The 20,681-nt window shown below is 42.8% G+C and overlaps 1 protein-coding gene across 1 annotated transcript in view; it reads left to right on the forward strand.

The window, feature by feature from the left end:
- LOC103665123 (myosin regulatory light chain interacting protein) overlaps positions 1-19,944 on the forward strand; it is a 20,425-nt gene extending 481 nt beyond the window's left edge. Inside the window, exons 2-7 of the mRNA XM_040645075.1 lie at positions 864-1,054; positions 12,810-12,995; positions 14,302-14,499; positions 15,185-15,349; positions 16,270-16,690; positions 18,368-19,944. Of these exons, the coding sequence (XP_040501009.1) occupies positions 864-1,054; positions 12,810-12,995; positions 14,302-14,499; positions 15,185-15,349; positions 16,270-16,690; positions 18,368-18,457 (1,251 nt within the window). The 3' untranslated portion in view covers positions 18,458-19,944. The remainder of the gene's footprint in view (positions 1-863; positions 1,055-12,809; positions 12,996-14,301; positions 14,500-15,184; positions 15,350-16,269; positions 16,691-18,367) is intronic.
- The last annotated feature ends 737 nt before the right edge of the window (positions 19,945-20,681 follow it).

Raw genomic sequence — 20,681 nt, forward strand, 5'->3', positions numbered from 1 at the left:
CCTCCCCCCCGCCCCCAGCCCCGCACTTTCCCGGAAGAAGGCAGCCCAGCACACCTGCCGCAGGTGTGTGCATGATGCCGCCTGTCGGGTCCCCGCGGGGTCTGGCAGCGCCATCTGAGTCCTGAGATGAGGTGGCAGCTGGCGGTCGCAGGTCCCTGGGGTTGCTTATCAGACAAGCGGGGCCCTTGTCTCTTGCTGCTTCTCAGATGGACCGTTCACCCGCACCTCCCGGTTTGCAGGGTTCAAGAGAAGCATGGGTTTTGGTCCTCCACTCCGTTGCCTTTAAAGCACGCATTTACTTAGGAGTCAAGAAGAATGGTTCGAAACAGTGCATGTTGCTATGACAGACAGCAGATTTGATCTCAAGTGGAAAGCTGTGCCCTCAAACCCCCTAGACCTGAGATGTTTGGAAAACCTCTTGTAACAAGCTTAGCTGACACTTGTGGCGTGTTTCCTCAATGTGTTTGTTTTTTCGGAGTCCAGATGGTTAAAATTGTCCAGATAATCTGCCAAATCAGCTGTGCAGATCGTGCTGGTGGAGGAAATTCCAGTGATTGGAGTAAGAGGGAAAATACCCTGCAGATTCCCTTCCTCAGCCTTTCTGAAAGGCTACTATTGAGGACTCCTTTTTCTCTGCTGCAATTGAGGGTGTCTCCGGTGTTAAAGGAAGCACAAGCCCTTCTATTGGTTTAGCAACACTGGGATCTTAGAAGTTTGTTCTTACAGCTTAAGGCCGGCATTGTAACACCTTTGTTGAACTTTATGAAAAGTAGGCAGGACTCTTAGACCCAGCTGGTGTCCCTGGATTTGCTTCGACTGCAGGGACCATTTGCTCATCTATGTTGCATTCATTTTTGTTCTAGGTGTGCAGGCGATTGGGAATTATAGAAGTTGATTATTTTGGACTGCAATTTACGGGTAGCAAAGGTGAAAGTTTATGGCTAAATCTGAGAAATCGGATCTCCCAGCAGATGGATGGTCTAGCCCCTTACCGGCTTAAACTGAGAGTCAAGTTCTTCGTGGAGCCTCATCTCATCTTACAGGAGCAGACTAGGTAAGGTGACACTGAAATAAACCAATGTCAAATAGACTTTTGATTCCATTTAGAAAGGGCCGTTGCATCTCCCCAGAGATGTTCACAGGCGAATGTGTTTGCTGCAGAGTGAGTTGGTTCACAACTGAGAACTTTTCCAGGGCACAACCCTTTTGTTAAGGTGAACCGGGAGCCGCCTAGTTGGCCTGGGGCACATTTTCTAGCTCTTGTGGTTTTTCTTGTCTTTATAAACAATGAGGGAGCAGGGTTGAATTCTTACAAACACTCGGTTTCAGTGCCACAACGCAAGGGGAAAAAGAAGGTTAAAACCCCAACTGACTTCCTGATAGCAGCACAGAATGCCCGATAGTAACCCCTGCCTCAGCAGAGTTACTACAGGTCATTGTAGACTGTTCTAACAGAAAGCAGGAAACAGTTCCTCTTGGGTTACTTAAACTTAGTCAACTTCAGCCTAGTGTCAGATTACAATATGCAGCAAAGAGCTCTGTCCCACTCCATGCAGAATTTAAGTTTCTTGAAAACTTAGTAAGAGAACTTTGTAAGGCCAGCATAACTGAACTCCAACCTACAGATACGTAACACATGATTGTTTAGATTGTTGAATTTATCTCTTCTAGAAAACCACCAGGGGTGGTAGACACTGGAGCATGTGGTTTCCTTTTTCAAACAGAAAATGTTTTCTCCCTGGACTGACTGTAATACTTTTCAAGGATGAGCCAAATTAGGAAACTGCCGTTCAGTATTTATTGCTGAAATGTAAGAGACCTAAACCGTATAGCGGCATGTTAAAAAAAAAGAAGAACAAGAAAGAAAGAAAAAGAAAACTCTTAAAAACAACAAACTTTGGATCTGAGTTCTAATATTTTTCATAATCCTTTGGTTTGGAAATTTGCCATGCACATGCAAAATGTCAGTGTGACAATCTCTAGTAATGATAAGTGAGCAAAATCCTTTTAAGAGTTGTCAGCATGTCATTTTTGTCACTGCTGAAGGACTGATAGAAACATATTTTGAAATACTGTTCATTTGAATTTGAAATGTCTCTTCTACCTTGTTACGGAGCTTTAAAGGGTGAGGGAAATGTTCAGTTTTGTTTCTGGGCAAGCTAGTATCTTGCATTCTTAGTGTTCCTGAAAATGTCTTGCAAAGTATTCACACGATTGCATGTTTAAGGATGTTTCAGCTGTTTATATTAATCAGAATAGGTTGTGTGTGTTTGTCTGTTTAACGTAAAGCTCATTTGTGAAAGTTTCCACTCTGCACTTCAATGTGATAACTTGGAGTAGAGTAAGAGAAAAGGATACACGCACACACACACAGACACAGACACACACACACGTTACAACATATTGGAATTTTCATTGTGTAGTTTTATGATTTTCCAATCCTTTCTGGGTCACCAGATGCAAATCTATTTTGATGATACGACTCTATTTTTTAAATTTGCAGAAGCTTCGAGGACCAAATACATCTCATTTAAACAATGGCTGCAGTCATAATGGCATGATCCAATTGTGTTATGAATGATTACAGACTTTAAAGTTTGCTACTAGATGGTCTTTACCTGTGCTTTTCTGCAGTTGAGTTAATAACCATTATTAAGTCCATTTTATTCATGCAAAAAATAGAGATATTCTGTGAATTAGAAATTTCCTACTCTGTTGGCTCAATTGACTTGCACTCTTGAGATTTGTGCCTAATAGCACTCAGAGAATACACCTACCTAGTTATCTAGGTAATTTTAATTGATTTTAGTACTTTTTGAAATCTTACCAAAAAGCATGATCTAAGCATTTGACTTGCTTTTAAAATATTGGTGAATTTTACTTGTTTTTCATGGGGTTGTCCAAAATACAGAATTTGAAGAAAATACCACCTAAAGCATAGAACATTCTGCTTTAATAACTAAAGTAATTTGTAATTAGCATTTGTACCTTTTCGTTGGAATCAGAAGTTGTGCTGGGTCCAATATAGTTACAATTAGCATTGTTTTTATGTACATGATAATACAGAGCAGAAATACTGATTTTCTCTAACATCATGTTAGCCAGATAAAGCTGGTTGGTAGACTTTTTGATGTTTAATAATTTGTTATAAAATATTGATATAAACTGCCATGAAAATAAAATAGATCTGTTTACATCGTCCGTAAACACAGCTCTACCAGTCCACTTAGGAGCCATGATTTTCTGCCATCTCAAAGTCAAGTCAGGAGGGTACATTTAGTATACTGAAAGTGTCTGGATAGTTTATTAAATGGTTCTGAAATATGCTGGCCAAATTGGCCTCTGTGGAGAATTAAAGTAGCCTACTCACAATAGAGCTGGTCTAAGTGGGGGCAGTGAATATATTAGTTTGCATCAGATTAGAGAGGCAGCTGCAGAATGGCAGACAGGGAGGCCTCCTGGTAACAGGAGAGTAGTTGGGGGTGGGGGGCAGGGAGGCAGAAGCTCTGAGTTCTAGGTACAGCTCTGTCCCCAACTGCCACAGTGTACAGACTTCCAAGACTGAGCCAACCCTGAACTTCATCTCAGTTGAAAGCCCAGGAAAAGTTTGTCTCTAAAAATCCTTTCTAGCAGTAATTTTTTTTGTTTCTTGCTTCCTATCTTCTTTCCCTTAATGTTTTCCTAAATATATTTTTCTGAAGAACAAAAAAAAAAAAAAAAGAAGAAGAAGAATTAGAAAGAAAACCATATCAAGTGTCTGCTTAGATTGATACAGTTAATCTGGTCTCTGATTTGGCCTAATTTTAGATTTGGTTCTTTACCCAGATTATTATGTTTGCCTTTGAATGGGGGGTCTGGAAAGTAAGCAGAGAGTCTTGGTCAGACTCGGCTGGTGCATTTCAGAGACAGAGACAAACAGGTATATTCCACGGATGTTTGCCATGCTGTGCATTAAAACTAAAAGTGAAACTAATGTGTTCTGGAAGTAGATCTGAAATAATAACGATCTTTGAAATTCTTGCCTTTCAAAGGCTCTCAGTTATTCACAGCAACTCAGACCAGATTTTGTCAACATTTTCAAAGCCAGAGATTTGAGAATTACATGCTTCATCTTCAGAGATGGTGATTATACCTTCCACTGCCAAAAAGGTCTTTCAGTTCTCCTGGCTTTGCTACACTTTAGCAGAGTTCTGTGATCTTTGCTAGGGGCACTCCTGCTTCCTTAAGACTCACCAACACCTAAATTCTCTTTCCCAGAAATCAGCCTCAGTACAAGGGTCCCGTGGGTCCTGAACTAAATGTTCAGGGAAATGCTGTAATCCTGAGCATTGAGTCGCATCAAGATTTCAGTGATGTAAGCAAGTGGTGTTGAGTTTGACTCATCCCTCATTAAATCTCGCTGTCCTCCAGACTCTATGCAGTCACTGCTCCTTGGGAAAACCATTGCTGGGCCTGCTCAGGAGACTGAACTGTCCCAAAACATCATGTAGCTTTCCTTTATAGCATCTAATGAGCGTGTAACACTACCATTTACTTATGTGACAATTTGTTTATTGTCAGCTACTCTAATAATTTAAATTCCATGAAGCAGGGGGCTGATCCACATTGTATCCCCAGAGTCTGGTGCATAAACATTTGTTGAATCAATGAATTAAGAAACTAGAAATAAATAAAAATATTGATATTGATATTGATAATATAAATTTTCTGACAGATAGTGAAATGTTTACCAGTTGGCTTCTATAAACTGAAAAGTTTGAGACTATCTAAAAGAAATCTCACCATTAAAAAAATGTTTTGTAGTGATTTTTCTGTTAAGAATTTGCTCAGCGCTTGGCATTCTTTTGCTTCCCTCCTTCACCCTGTCCACCCCACCCCAAGCTTTCTGTTTATTGTGGCTGTTAGCTCTCATCTAAAATGAACTACCACTCGCCCGGACCTTTTATGAAATTCAGATAGTTTCCAAGCTACGGGCTCTCTTAGTCTAATTTTCAGCTGGTTTGTAGGTTCTAAGTACTGAATGAGCTCAGGTTTTCCCGTTCTTCCAACAAAAATCACTTAGATGTCAAAACCTAGGGAACATGGCATCGTTGAAATCCACAAAGCAAATACCACATGCAACCATGGGCAGAGTTGAGGTGATAATCTTGAACGTGTTCAAACCGAATTCTACGGATCCCAGCCAGCGCCTGTAATCGTGTTCAAAATCTTTCCACACATTGTCAGTGTTGATAAAATTTGCTAAGTGTAATTTACCTTTGTAGGATTCAGAAAGGGTGTGTTCTGTAAGATACTGTTGCAATATTTATCTGATGTAAAGGTGTCACTGTGTTTTTCATATCAACTCTATGCCAAAGAGTAGAATGACACATTCCCTTTTTTTTGTATGACCAAAGGCAAAATAGGCCCCAGAGAAGAAAAGCAGACTTCTATATTGTTTTCAGAAAGTATTAATTAGATTTCTGAATTGCAATTTATCTATTAAGTCTTTCCTTTTGCTCAGAGTATATAGGATGTTTGCAGGATCATCTGTTTATTTTAGCCACAGATCTCCCATCTGGGCACATTCAGTATCTTTATGAATTTCTCATACTTGTATATTTGTATGAAGTTTCCAAAGAACATTAAGAAATCGATTTTTTATGTAACCAAAATGAACTTTTAATTTTAAATCTGTCATTCGAAATAAAGCTGGACTATTTAGATGGCACGTAGGGTCAGACTCAGGGTGCCCAGTGAACGAGGTACATTTACTCTCTGAGTCATGCCCCACTGTAGCCTGCTTCTAGACCTCTCCTGGATCTAACAGGACTCCCCACAATCCACACCATTGGGAGAGATCTCGTAGGGAACACGTTTAAACTACAGGATTGCTTGGATTGTTGTTTACCTAGGTCAGGTATCTGTTGTGAATAAAGTAATCCTATTTTTTTCCAAGTACAGATCTCATGCTTCTTGTAATCACTTTTGAAGTTGGGGGGTTTCCCTTTCCACCCCTCCCCACCTCCCCATATGTTTTAACTGCTTTGGAACCTACGGAAGAGCAAATTTGTTCATGGTTACCATTTTCCATTTTGGGCTTTGAGAAGGATTTCCTTAAGCTGAATAGAGACCTGACTTGGTCATTATTTGACCTTGACAGGTTCTCAGTTGCAAGCCTTCCATAGTAGTAGATCTGATAGCTCATTTTAGGTATAGGTAGCTAGTCACTTGACTTCTGAACCATGACCGTAAGGATTTTCACTAGTGTTATTTACTGAACCTCTTGCTATGAAAATTTTCAAACATGCAGATAAATTGAAGATTTTTACAGTGAACAGCCAATACCCCGACGTAAATTCTAGTATTGATCATTTAATCAGTTTAATATGCTTGCTTTATCACATATTTTTGATGCTTTTCAAACTAAGTTATGGGTAAATACACTTCCCCCTAAAGACTTCAGTATGCATATCATTAAGTAGAACTCTGTATTTGTCTACAGTTCTTTATTTCCCTTTTGATAAAATATTTACATATGATGAAATGCATAAATCCTCATTATACTGATGAGTTTTGACAAATGGATATGTCTGTTTAAACAAAATCCTTATTGAGAGTTAGAATATTACCGCCACTCCAGAAAGTTCCCTCATGCCCTTCTGAGGTCAGTCCGTGCCCTCCTTCCCCCCCCCCCACCTGCAATCCACAACCAGGGTTGTATGTTTTCTCAGCATAGGTTTGTTATGCTTGCCCTGCTTCACGCAGATGGAAATCATGCAGTGCTTGTATGTGGCTCCTTTTGTTCATTATAATTTTTTAGAGATTCATCTTATCGTTATATATATATTTATCAACAGCCGTTCATTGCTAGGTAGTATTCCATCGTATGAATATACTGCTGTTTGTTGACCCGTACCTCTGTTGATGAACACCTGTTTTCCACCTATTCTGAGTAAAGCTGCTATGGTCAAGTACAGTCTTTTTTGTAGATCTATATTTTCATTTCTTTTGAGGAAATACCTAACAAGGGAATAGTTGGGTCACAGGAAGTGATCGTTTAGTTTTGTAAGTAACTGCCAGGCCTTTCCCCAAAGTGCACCATTCTGTCCTCCCATTGAGACTTTCTGAGTCCTCCCCATCCCTGCCCTGCCTCTGGTGGTGGGTGCGTTATAAGTTTCATTGATACCGTCCCTATTGGTTAATAATGTTAAACGCTTTTTTCATGTGCTTATTGGCCTTTCCTACATATTCTTTTGTGAAGTGTCTATTCTAGTCATTTACTCATTTTTACTGAGTTGTTTGTTGCCTCTGTTTTTGAGCCATGCAGATTTTTTGTATCTACCAGGTCTTTGTCAGAGATGTGTTTTGTAAATGTTTTCTCCTGTGGCTTGCCCATTTTCTTTCTATTTTTTTAAAAGATTTTTAATTTATGTATTTGAGACAGAAGAGCACGAGCGGGATGGGGTTGGTGGAGAGGCAGAGGGATAGGGAGAAGCAGAGAAGCAGACTCCTCGCTAAGCAGGGAGCACAAGACGGGACTCGCTCCCAGGACCCTGGGATCCTAACCTGAGCAGAAGGCAGACGATTAACCAACTGAGCCACCCAGGTGCCCCTTGCCTGTTTTCTTAATGCCTTTTGATGAGTAGAAACTTTTAATTTTGGTAAAGTCTAATTTATCCATTTTTTCTCTTTTATGATTTTTGCTGTGCCCTGAGAAACCTTTGCCTATTCCCCAAGTGATGGAGATATTCTCTTACGTGTCAGTCTAAAAGTTGTTATGGTTTTAGCTTTTTTACTTTTAGGCCTAGGATCCCTCATGAACTGATTTTTGTTTTGGTGGAATTTAAGATACAAAACAAAACAAAAAAAAATGTAAAGTAATTCCTTTTTTAAAAAAATTTGATAGTTTTAAAATATATCTCAGCAGTTGGAACTTGGTTTAAAATCAACCTATGTGGTGAACTGGCTCATTGGACTGAGGCAGGTGCGCGGTGATCTCAGAGGGGGTCTGACTGGGGGAGGGGCACACCAGCATCCCTGGCCAGGGTGAGTCAGGTCTGGGGGAGAAACACGGTTCAATTGTTGACACTGGAGAGTTTTTAAAAATAGCTTCTTAGCCATTTTAGAGATGTTTTAGGTTTGTTACTTCAATGTGGAGTCTATTAGCAAATGTAGATATAGTTGATTTACATTTGTGTCACAGAAAGTTCTTGAAAATGATGTCACTGGGAAGATACCAGAGGGCAGTGATTGAGCGTAACCGCCTATGATGGGCGGGTCAGCAACCCCTGTCGGTTTGCAGAAAGCTCTGCTTTGATTATTAGATGATTTCTTTATGAGACAAGCCAGTGTTCAGGGGACAGTTCTCTGCTTACAATTCTTAAAAGATCAATGACCTAACTTTATTCCTTAAAGCTATGGAAAGGAATTAATTTTTAAAGTAGAAGAAATTTGAAGTACTTCGGAAAAAAAATGTATTAAGGATATGTGACTTTTTTAAAAATTAGAATATGGCATATCTTTAATATTTACTCCATTTTTTTTAACCTTCCATAATACTACAGCAAGTGTGAATTCGTCTGTACCCAGGATGCAAAGACCTGAGTGAGCCAGAATGTTTCACTTTGGGCCTCCAAACTGATCCACATGTTGACAGTGTCCGTTTTCTTAATAATCGAGTAAAACTTGAAGAATCACACAGCCAGAAGAATGTTTAGAAAATGCAGTTTGAGCTTATGTCTGCAGGACATATTCACAGATATTTGCTTACGACAAAGAAGTTTTTTTCCCCCCAAAGGCTTTCTTTCTGTTTGCTATTCTAGCATGTAGCCTCAAGCCAATTAGAGATGTCAATCACTTTTGATCTTTAGTTAAAAAAAAATTTCACTGCAGGCATGACTTCTTTGACCACATCTGCTTATTTTGATATGATCAATCAGTAACCTTTCACCCATTTTACAAAAGGGATTGGGGAGGGGGGGATCCATGAACTAGACAGTTACAGAGCAGATGGTTCAAGAGAAAAATAATAGGAAAAAAATACTTGATTCAGAACCACCCCGTGAACTCTTGAGCCATCGCTGGAGCCCCTGTTGGAATGTGTCTCCGAGCTCTGCCATCCTCCCTGTTGGGAAGAGGGCATGAAATCGTCCGCTGATGGCTCAGCACAGCTGGTGACTCTTGCGGTCACTGCTGCATTGTCTTGTTCTCCTGAAGAGCATAAACTTGTCACCCAAAAACCAGTTTGTGGCTGGAGTTACTGTGATTAGGATATGTTCCTTCACGCTAAAAGCCTGGCAGTTCCATCTAAAAAGGATCTATCAGATAGGTTCACCCTGTGACCCCAGGGTAGAGCTTGGCACAGAGGCAATGAGTGACAAATATTTTTCGACTCGAAATGGAAAGGTTGCTTGATCACCATGAAACTGCAAAATACAAGAAGGGCCCTATCAGAAAGTCCATGGGAGTGGGAAAGAGGAGGATTCCTCTACTTACAGGCTATGGATTGCAGTCTAGTCTAGAGGGTGGGGTATGTAGAAAAGGCCAGTTGTCCTCCCGCTCCCTGTTTGAAATTCTGACCCACAGGCTGAGAACAGATCAGCATTAGGTCTCAGACTGCTGACCACCTGTTAATATTCTGTTACTCCTTCGTTGCCTTTTGATTTTGGCAGCTGCCTCTCTAGGAGCGGGTGTGGGTAGTTTGGAAAGAGAAATTGGATCGATGTTGAGATCCTTACAGGCGAAACTTAACTCTTTCATGAAGCAAAAAACTCGTCTCTAGGTTGATACTGGGGAAAGAAGTTAAAAGATACTTCCACCTGAGCAGTAATTAAATTGAGAAGACTCGGTTTGTGGTGATACCCTTCAACTCTTTCAGCACGTAATTTCTTCTTTAACGTCAGCATGTATTCAGAGTTCTGTTTCCTGCTGTTTCCCCTTCCATGAATACAGAGACAGGGATACGTTCACCAAGATGAAATTTACTGAATGGCCATCTAAAAAGACTTTTGACAGCTCAAGCAGTGTTATGACACCAAGATTGTACGGGAATGCTAGCCCTCACTGCTCAGATAGCTATTTTAAAACAAGCTAGTTCTGTGATTATTTCTTTGCCCCAGTAGGGACCCCCTTCTCAGTTTAGCAGTATGTCAAAAATACTTTAAAGACTAGCAGATGTTTGGGTTAATAAAAACCATGCTTATCTTCTTTCCATGCTCTTATGCATTCTTACTATGATTTCTTATTTGGGGCTTTGAATAAAGAAAAACCTGCAGTATTTGGCAGAGTCTGATAATTTTAAATATTTCTTTATCATTCTAGAACACACAAAATGTTGAATTTAAACATCTCTTAAAGGACGATTAATGGCTCTTGTCTGCCTGACATTTTGAGATTGTCCACAGAGCCCCTCCCCCTTGTATTTCTAGCCCTGCTTCCTTCTGCTTTTCTTATGTTGCTCATGTATCCCCTCTACCTGGGTCATCAGACATAGGACTAGTATATAAATAAAAGCACTGTTGAGGGCTGGAATAAGGGTATTCAGCTCCAGTGAGAAGCTGAGCTTATGAGCTCTATTCAGAGCAGTGTCAGAACTTTACTGCTGGTCGTAATTCATTTGTTAATGGAAGGAGTACTGTGCATTTAAACAAGTTTGAGAGGCTGTAACAAGTCATCAAAGGAAGGTTATACCCGTATGTTTGCCAGAGACAAATTTTATAACCTGGGCCAGTCTGTCTGTAGTAGTTTTAGAGACTCTGTTGAGAATCTTGGGCAATCTGGGTTAGCGGGCAATGGTATGTGGCGTTTCCTGAGAGTTTCTAAGTCTGACACACCTTAGAGTAAATGTAGAGTGTGATATTGTATGCAGGTGGAACAAAACTTGGGTTCCGCGGATGATGTGCGGTTTTACATCCATTCACAGGGCTCTCTGGTGCTAGAGACACTTGAGAAGTCAGCTAACGTGCAGCTAACTGTAGTAGAAGTTAAGAGTATGTCGATGGGGCGCCTGGGTGGCACAGCGGTTAAGCGTCTGCCTTCGGCTCAGGGCGTGATCCCGGCGTTCTGGGATCGAGCCCCACGTCAGGCTCCTCCACTATGAGCCTGCTTCTTCCTCTCCCACTCCCCCTGCTTGTGTTCCCTCTCTCGCTGGCTGTCTCTCTCTCTGTCAAATAAATAAATAAAATCTTAAAAAAAAAAAAAAAAAAGAGTATGTCGAATACTGTAATAGAGAAGTAAGCGGTTTGCAAAGAATATGGATGAAAGGGTATCTAAGAGAGGAGACAGAAAAAATGCCCCTCAGCACATAGGGAGCAGCCAAGAGCAGAAACACGGGGACATGAACATGCTTGGTCTTTCCGGAAAGAATTGTCCCTTTCCTGGGGGCATAGTCGCTGGAGGGAATAATGGGACATGTGGCTTGACATTGGGGGTCAGACCCACAGAACCTGGGGTTTATACCAATAGCATCCTTCCTTGGCAAACAGTCGGGATCCCTTGAAGGATTTCGAGCAGAGAAATGGCAAGCTTATCCCAGAAGCGAGTAGCTTGGAAGGTGGAATGGTAGAGTCTAGAGAGATTGGTTTGGGGGAGATTGTAAATTCTCGGACAGTTGAGAGCTGCAAGTAGGACACAGGAGGTAATACTAGGAAGACTGTAACTGACTTTGAAGAGTTTGCAGAGACAGAAGGCACGTGGAAATAAAACAGGGTCAAAGTGGGTCTGTGGGTAAAATAACAAACAGGTCTCAGGTTTCCACGGAGAAAACGTGCGTTTGGGAAGGAAAGCAGTGAATTAGGGCACTGAACATCCAAATGGAGATGTCCGTGGGCAGTTGGACATTTGAATATGCTGCTTAGAGAAGTTGGGGAAAAAACTAGAGATTTGGGGGTCATTTGAATAAAGGTGAGGATCTAAGATATCAAGTCCACATCACGATCAAGTTTTTCTCAAGATAATTTCTTTAAAAATTTTTTTTAAAAATTTAATGTAGGAACTTGTGTGGAGTTATTTTATATTTGATAACTTGACTGTTACTGGATTTGTCTTCATTAGATTTGTTTTGTCTGGGTTATACATTTTATTACAGAGAAACTTAAGTCCTTGGACTTATTTTGCCTTAATTCTCATGATTTAAAAAAAAGAAGGTTCTTTAGTGGCAAGCATTTTCAGGGTGGCTTTTTAAATTGCTGTGTTTCACTGCTTGGCATACCATTCGTCTGTTGAAGGGCATCTTGGCTCCTTCCCCAGTTTGGCTATTGTGGACAATGCTGCTATGAACATTGGGGTGCATATGGCCCTTCTTTTCACTACGTCTGTATCTTTGGGGTAAATACCCAGTAGTGCAATTGCTGGGTCATAGGGTAGCTCTATTTTTAACTTTTTGAGGAGCTTCCATACTGTTTTCCAAAGTGGCTATACCAATAGTATAAGAGGTTTCCTCTTTCTCCACATCCTCTCCAACATTTGTGAAAAATGAAGGGGGGAGTGGGAACAGAGGGGGAGATGAGTCATGAGAGACTATGGACTCTGGGAAACAAACTGAGGGCCTCAGAGGGGAGGGGGTGGGGGATTGGGATAGGTCGGTGATGGGTATTAAGGAGGGCACGTATTGCACGGAGCACTGGGTGTTATGAATCATGAACACTACATCAAAAACTAATGATGTACTGTATGGTGACTAACATAACAATAAAAAATAAAATAAAATAAAATAATAAATTACTGTGTTTTTTTTTCTTACCTAAAAGGGATTGTGAAATCGCTAAGCAGGTTGAGCTTGATATCAAGCTAGTCCCCCAGGATAACCTCCATCTCACATTGCTTTGCAGGCATATCTTTTTCTTGCATATCAAGGAGACCCTCCTGGCAGGCCACCTCCAGTGCTCCCCAGAGCAGGCAGTGGAACTCAGTGCCCTCCTGGCCCAGACCAAGTTTGGAGACTACAATCAGAACACAGCCAAGTACAGCTATGAGGAGCTGTGTGCAAAGGAGCTCTCCAGCACCACCTTGAACAGGTGAGGCTGCATGGGGCGACTGTTTGTTTTCTGAGAGCTAGTGAATTTATATGTATTTCCCAAAGAAAATGAATCTATGCTATATATACAGATAACTGGTGAGGCTAAGACTAGAACATTGCCCAATTTTGCCAGTTATTTTTAGAAGATTCTTAGCCTTTTCTTTGAGAAATTTACAGACACCAAATATAATACCCCTAAATCAATGCTCTTATATCAAATGCTATGGAACAGGAATTTTTTAAATCTCTGACCTCTGAAGAATCCACATCACTTCAAAAGTCTGTCGTGCATGTTGGTATTGTCTTCATCCCAGCAAGGATTAAACCAAGAGACCTAACGTGGGTGTCTTAGTTACCTATTCCTGGGGAACAAGTTACCCCCAAACTTAGTGGCTTACAACGACAAACAGTAACTCACCCTGCTGTGGGTCAGAAGTCTGGCTGTGGCTTGGCTGGGTTCTCCAAGATCTTTCGTGAGCCTGCAGGCAAGCTGTTGGTGGAGCTCAGTGTCACCTGAAGGCTCAACCGAAGGGGGGATCGCTTTCCAGGTTGACTCACATGGCGTGTTGGCAGGGCCTTGTTCTCTCACCACACGGGCCTCTTCAGGTGGCTGTTCCATAACTTGGTAGCTGGCTTCCCCCAGGACAAGGCATCAGAGCAAAAGGGAACACCCAAGACAGAAGTCAAAGTCTTCTTAGAACTTAATCTCAGAACTGAGTGACATCCTGTCACTTTTGCCATATTCTGTTCATGAGAAGCGAGTTATGAATCCAGCCAGTCATTAGCACGGCAGGGACTCAACACTCAGGTGAAGGAAATTGTACAAGGGTGTGAATATCAGGAGGCGGGGATCTTGAAGGGCCGTGGTAGAGGCTGTCTGCCACAGCAGAGAGGATGAATCCTGCAGTTTTCAGTTGCAGACGATCTAATCAAGCCCTTATAATGCTGTAGCATAATGAAACTTACAAAGTAAGCGTACACACCTGCGTGAGAAGTTCCTACAAACGAAATTTCTTATGTCTGTGTTTAGAGATTTTCCGTAATTCTTCCAGTTCACCTCTATCTGGCATCCCCACTTGCTTTTTCTACTGAATATTTAATACTTGAGATCTGGAATGGTATCTTAGAAGAATTTTACAGTCAATTTGCTAAATAAATGAAATATCAGTGCTGTATTGCTTTACGTTTTTGAGATACTAAATGGCAGCATCCACATGATTCACTAGTGAAAATGATACCGATTCTCTCGAAAAACCACATCAGTTAATCTTTCCATGCCTCTCTGCCCTTTTGGTGTCCAACAGCATTGTTGCAAAGCATAAAGAGTTGGAGGGGACCAGCCAGGCTTCAGCCGAATACCAGGTGTTGCAGATTGTGTCGGCGATGGAAAACTATGGCATAGAGTGGCATTCCGTGAGGGACAGCGAGGGGCAGAAACTCCTCATTGGGGTTGGACCCGAAGGAATCTCAATTTGCAAAGATGACTTCTGCCCAATTAATAGGTAACCTACATCTTAAAATTTTATTTAGCCCAAAGCATGTGTATCCCTTTATAGCTCTGCATATGAAAATAGATAAAACCGGAAAGGGATTTGCTAGACACTTACCTTTTAGGAATCAGATGTTTCATTTTGGGCATGGATATTAATTTTATTCAGGCCTTGATAACTGTTTAATGATTTTTTTATTTTTTTAAGATTTTATTTGAGAGCGAGCGAGCGTGCCCATGAGCTGGGGGAGGGGCAGAGTAAGAGGGAGAAGCAGACTCCCTGAGGATCAGGGAGATGTGGGGCTGGAATCCCAGGACCCTGGGATCCTAGAGCCAAAGGCAGATGCTTAACTGACCGAGCCACCCAGGCGCCCCTTAATTATTTTTAAACTATGAATTCAAGTGTACTGATGTGGCAGAGTTAATATTTTTCAAATAAGTTCACTGCTGTAGAAGTCTCCTTTCCACCTGCACACACACACACACACACACACCCCACAGCTCACTCCAGCACTTCTCTCTACAACCGCTTTTCGACACGCCTTTCCGATCAGGGAGCAGAGTGCTTACTTGCAGTCCCAGACCGAGCATCTGGTTGTACCGCTGGGTCCGGAGCACAGGGGAATCCTGCAGAGGCGGACAGCCGGCGACAGATCTCTCCTCCAGGGCTGGCTCACTTTTCTCTTCCCGGTTTTCAGGATCGCTTACCCTGTGGTGCAGATGGCCACCCAATCGGGAAAGAACGTGTACTTGACTGTCGCCAAGGAGTCTGGGAACAGCGTCGTGCTCTTGTTCAAGATGATCAGCACGAGGGCAGCCAGCGGGCTCTACCGAGCCCTAACGGAGACCCACGCTTTCTACAGGCACGTAGCGCTCCATTCCCCACAACCTTAGCGTCTGTCCGCAGCTCTGGGTTTCAGGTGACAGCAAGGTCCCTGTGGTTTCAGGTGTTGTGTCCATGACTCTTGTGCAGAATTTAAGAAATCCACTGCTTTCAAACATTTTGTTTGTCCTGCTCTATACTGTAGCGTTGGAGTCCTTACCAACATGGTCCCACTCTCCACAGCACGTGCATGGGAACGAGCCACACAGACACAACCCCCTGCTTCTCTTAGCTTATTCCCTCAGTGCGCCTCCTCCCCCACCGCCCAGGAACTCTGACTTGTTGGGCGGGTCCCAGGACTGCTTTTGCTCTTCCCCAGCAGGCTGACCTAAGTCATCTCCGTGGGAGAGTGGCTATCCCAACTGCTCAGTGTGCAGTAAGGATTTTCTAACCACCATAGCGACACCCTCCTTTTGGAAGGTGCTTTAAAACAGACTTGTGGTTTGACCCAAATATGTAAGAAATGAAAGCTGAGAAATTTAATTGCGATCTTAACCTTTTTTTCTGTTAAAATAGACACACAAATTTCAGAGCAGAATGGAAAATTTGTGGGAATTTTTAGCATAAAGCCAGGAAAGAAGAACATGTCCCTTTTTTCTTGCCACGGGCTGTTTTTGACTGGAGCTCATATCCCCGGAGGTGGAGGCATACGTTCACTGTCCTCTACATTTATGGCTGCTTTCTCCAAGGTCCTTTGGGGACACTTGAGAAACATAGAGGTAGAATCATTGAAATGTTTAACACACATAAAACTGGAAGAATTTACTTTCAGGCATGCAGACAAGAATACAAATATCTGCTGACACGAACGTTCTTAGGCACGGTGGCATTTGAAGGTCTGAGTCATCGGAATGCCCGGGCTTCTCAGTACTGAAGCAGACGTTCCTTCTGTCCCTGCAGGTGTGACACAGTGACCAGTGCCGTCATGATGCAGTACAGCCGAGACCTGAAGGGCCACTTGGCTTCTCTGTTTCTGAATGAAAATATTAACCTTGGCAAGAAGTACGTCTTCGATATTAAAAGAACATCGAAGGAGGTATATGACCACGCCAGGAGGGCTCTGTACAATGCTGGCGTTGTGGACCTCGTTTCGAGAAGCGACCACAGCCCTCCAAACTCCCCGCTGAAGTCCTCGGAGAGCAGCATGAACTGCGCCAGCTGCGAGGGCCTCAGCTGCCAGCAGACCAGGGCACTCCAGGAGAAACTGCGCAAGCTGAAGGAGGCCATGCTGTGCATGGTGTGCTGTGAGGAGGAGATCAACTCGGCCTTCTGCCCTTGCGGCCACACCGTGTGCTGCGAGGGCTGCGCTGCCCAGCTGCAGGTGAGGGGTGCTCGGCGGCAGCTCATCTCCCGCCGGCAGGGTCACACATCCCACCGTTCACAGTTGATGAGCACCTGCTGTGTGCCACGTGCAAGCCGGAATGCCCGGCTACACCTGGGCAGGGTCTTTGTATTGGGGGACTTCAAAGGTATTGCTCTTGGGAAACATTCTGGATTAGCATCCTGTTTTCAACCATGTAATTGCTCTAAGTCGTAGACTTTGTTCAGGTTCTGGAAACGAGGCTCAGATTCACAAGGTAACGCGTCTAGCGAGGAGGTGAGCCAGAGGCTAGAACCATGGCTTCCTGCTTCCTGACACTTAGGAGGATGGTCTTTATTATTTACTTAAAATATTTGAGAAAGAATACTAAGAAGCTGTACTTAGAGCTCACTTTCAGTTCGGTGAGGGGGTTGTTGACTGTGATTATATGTGATTAATTTCCTTTTATTGCTTCATATGCCTCTAGGGGGCATCTTGGATTGGCTCTTAGTTAGCAAGTCAAACTAATTTTAATATTAATAGAAAAAACAAAAGCAACTCATGTATGTTTTCCTTTCTTGCACCTTACATTTCCCCTTACAATAATTTTTTTCAATTCGTTGTCATTTCTAAGAACTGTTTGCTTAATGTCACTGTGATTTTATTTCAAAATTAGCCCTAAATAATATCTAGTCCTTCAAAAGCTGCCAATTTTGGAACTATTTTTAGGGTTGTATACTGAGCCAGCAGGATGCCTTTGTCCTTCCTAAGAGTAGATAAAGAGTTAATAACAAGGAAGTTAATAACAAGGAGTTATTTCTCCAGGAGCGGTAGGTCAGGGATTTGCCTTTTTCCGCCCACATCGTCTGACCCCCATGCCCGAGGCTCCCCTGTGTCTGAGGGAGGGCTGTGCTTGCTGAGAAGGCAGCTGGGGGATGTGGAGCTGTGACCCGTGACTCGGAGCAGAGCCAAGGTCACTGGCCACATGGCATCAACCCTGTGGTGCTGGCTTGGTCAGCCCACCAAGCCAGGGACACGCAGACTCTGGAAGGGTCTCAGGTCTCCTGCATCACTGCCAAAGGGGTTGCACTCAGCCCACGCAGGGACCACAGCCTCGCTACGCAGCAAGAATTCTTTGCTCATCACTTTACTCATTGTGTCTGGGTTAGAGTGGGACTAAAAACCTAATTAATTGCCTGCAGTTTATACTTTTTCAAAATATTTTGAATCCCTTGTAAGATATAGACTTTCAAACCCATCAGAAAGCAAAGATATTGGGGCACCTGGGTGGCCCAGTCGGCTCAGCATCTGTCTTCAGCTCAGGTCACGATCTCAGGGTCCTGGGATCAAGTTCCGCGTTGGGGCTCCCTGCTCAGCAGAGAGTCTGCTTCTCCCTCTGCCTCTCTCCCTGCTCCTGCGTGTGCTCTCCCTCTCTCTCTCTGTGTCAAATAAATAAAATCTTTAAGAAAAAAAAAAAAAGCAAAGATCTCTACCACTTGAGCGTTAGAAATAGTTGCTACATACAACTTATGTAGCAAACGGAATAGAGTAGAGGCCACACGTGAACCACTTGAGAGTTAGAAATAGTTGCTACATACAACTTATGTAGCAAACGGAATAGAGTAGAGGCCACACGTGAACGCGGAAGACACATCCCTGAAGACACCCTAACACGTACCGTGGGCTTCTCTTTTCCAGTCGTGTCCGGTGTGCAGGTCGCGGGTGGAACACGTGCAGCACGTCTATCTGCCAACCCACACCAGTCTGCTCAACCTGACCGTGATCTGATGTGCCGTGCACTTAACGGGACATGCCACGTTTCCATGGACTGCACTACTACCAAACCATCCAAATGATAGATCGCGGAGAAGATACGTACTCCAATGCCCATCTGCCCTGCAACATTTAAAAAAACGGAGAAGGAAGAATAAAGGGAATACTCCTCCCCACCGAACCATGCCATGCGTCGAGTCAGTACCTGCAGTGGTGGGGACCGGGAAGAGTTCTGGGACACGGACACGTTCCTTGGACTCACTCTTCTTAGGATCCAGTTAAATGAATAAGTGAAATCTATGATGTCAGTGAAGTGGCAGAGAGCCAAAAAGTGGGGACCTTTTAGGAAAGGATATCGTTAAGTCTCCTGACGTATCCCGAGGTAAGCTTCCTACCTGGCAGCAGATTTTGTAAGAATTCGTTTTAAGAATTTACTTGGTTCTTTTTGTACGGTCATGGAGCTCTGAACATTTTAATAGGAAATTTTTCTTAAAGAAACAGTCATTTTAATGTCATTTCTGTTTTTACAACTTGTTCAAGAATGATGGGAAGGCAAACAGCTGTAAAGATCAATTCTGTGGCTTTTAAAAAGACGACCACCAGGTTGTCAGACGTAAACCAGTCTGGCTAGTGGGAAACCGAGACCTTGGTATGCATGGCTTCCTTTCCCCCCTTCCCGTCCCCTTCCCTCCCCCAAGTCTTTCCATTATAAAATGCTACCAGTCTGGTTATAAGATTTCTGTGGAGTAGTCTGCACTCCTTGGGCTCTTGAGTTGGTGGGATATTTTATTTAAGTTGAAAAGGGAACACACGTTCCTTGGGAAGCAGGGCTTGCTCCTGGAGATGAAGCTTCATGGTGTACAAAGCGGGTGGGGGCTCTCCACTTCTCCCGAAAACTCCACTCCAGCTCCAGCCACTGGGGTTGCTTTTGCTCGAGCCATCAAGCCTTTTACAGCCTTATCGTAGGTATCTTAGATTATTGTATGCTCTTTTTTTTTTTTTTTTTTTTTTTTTTTTTTTTTTTAGTAAATGCTTAAGTATTAACTTTGTGTTGTCCCCTCCCTAGGTCTTTGAGGGGTTTCAAGTCTCTTTGTTTCTATATTCTTAATCACGTTTTCCACTCCCACTTGGGCATTTTGGACGCTGGTCAGCTTGTGGGTTTTCTAGGGTGTCAGGACACCTAGATGACCTTATTGGGTGCAATACTAGCTAAGTGAAAGCTAGAAACCTACACTGTCACTTTACTGAGATTTCCGAGTATACTTTTCATATTGCCTTAATGTAGCAGTAATGTGTTTATGCATTTGTTTCTTTGCACAGACATTTTGTCAGATATTAAAACTCTACTTTTTTATGGCACATATTAGCATATAAGCCTTTATTCCAAGAGGTATTTATTTTTTCACTTGTAAAAAAAAATAATGTTTCCACATAAAGAACTCTGTTATATCCTAAAGGACTTCTGTCTTTTGTATTCAGGATAATAAAGACTTTAAAGCAAACATGGTGTTTGTGTCATCACAGTTATTGTTGTTTAAACCAGTTTTATTCACCAGAAAAAGGAGGAGCCTTGGTGACCTCCTGCTTGGCATCTACTTTGGTCCTATTTGGAACATTTGAAAATGTTGAGGGTATTGGCTCTAATCGAGAATATTCATCCCATTATTCGCTCTTCTGTTTTCTGGTCTGGGATTGAAATGTAGGTGAAAATGTAGTAATATATATGAGCGGATGAGGAGTTAAAAAGTGGGGACAGGACTAGAAGGTATTGGAGAAGGAAAGGAATGGCGAAGTTGGAAGTTAACCATTTAGACTCAGATGCTGCTGCTAGTTAGTTGCCTGGTAGGAATAGGTGAGCACCTGTCCAGGTCCGCGCAGTAATGGTCTCGGGCGGCAGACCCTAGGACCACATCCTGTGGGACCCCGAGCTGCTGCTGCTAGGATCTGCGCTAAGCAGGCCCGCGTACGCTCCTTGGTGCTGCCCAGGAAGTGCTTGGTGTAGTCGAAAACCCTGCACATCATGTAGGTAGCTGATAATTATCTGTAGCAGTTGAAGGACGTGTTTTCAACGGTGACAGAAGTTCAGCCCAGTGGCAGCACAGTTATTTCCAGAAAATAATCTTTAATTTTTTTTTTTAAAGAATTTTATTTATTTATTTGAGAGAGAGCGCACAAGCAGGAGGAGTGGCAGGCAGAAGGAGAAGCAGACTCCCCGCTGAACAAGGAGCCCGACGCGGGA

Source organism: Ursus maritimus, unplaced genomic scaffold, assembly GCF_017311325.1.
Source record: "Ursus maritimus isolate PB19 unplaced genomic scaffold, ASM1731132v1 scaffold_30, whole genome shotgun sequence".
Classification (NCBI taxonomy): domain Eukaryota; kingdom Metazoa; phylum Chordata; class Mammalia; order Carnivora; family Ursidae; genus Ursus; species Ursus maritimus.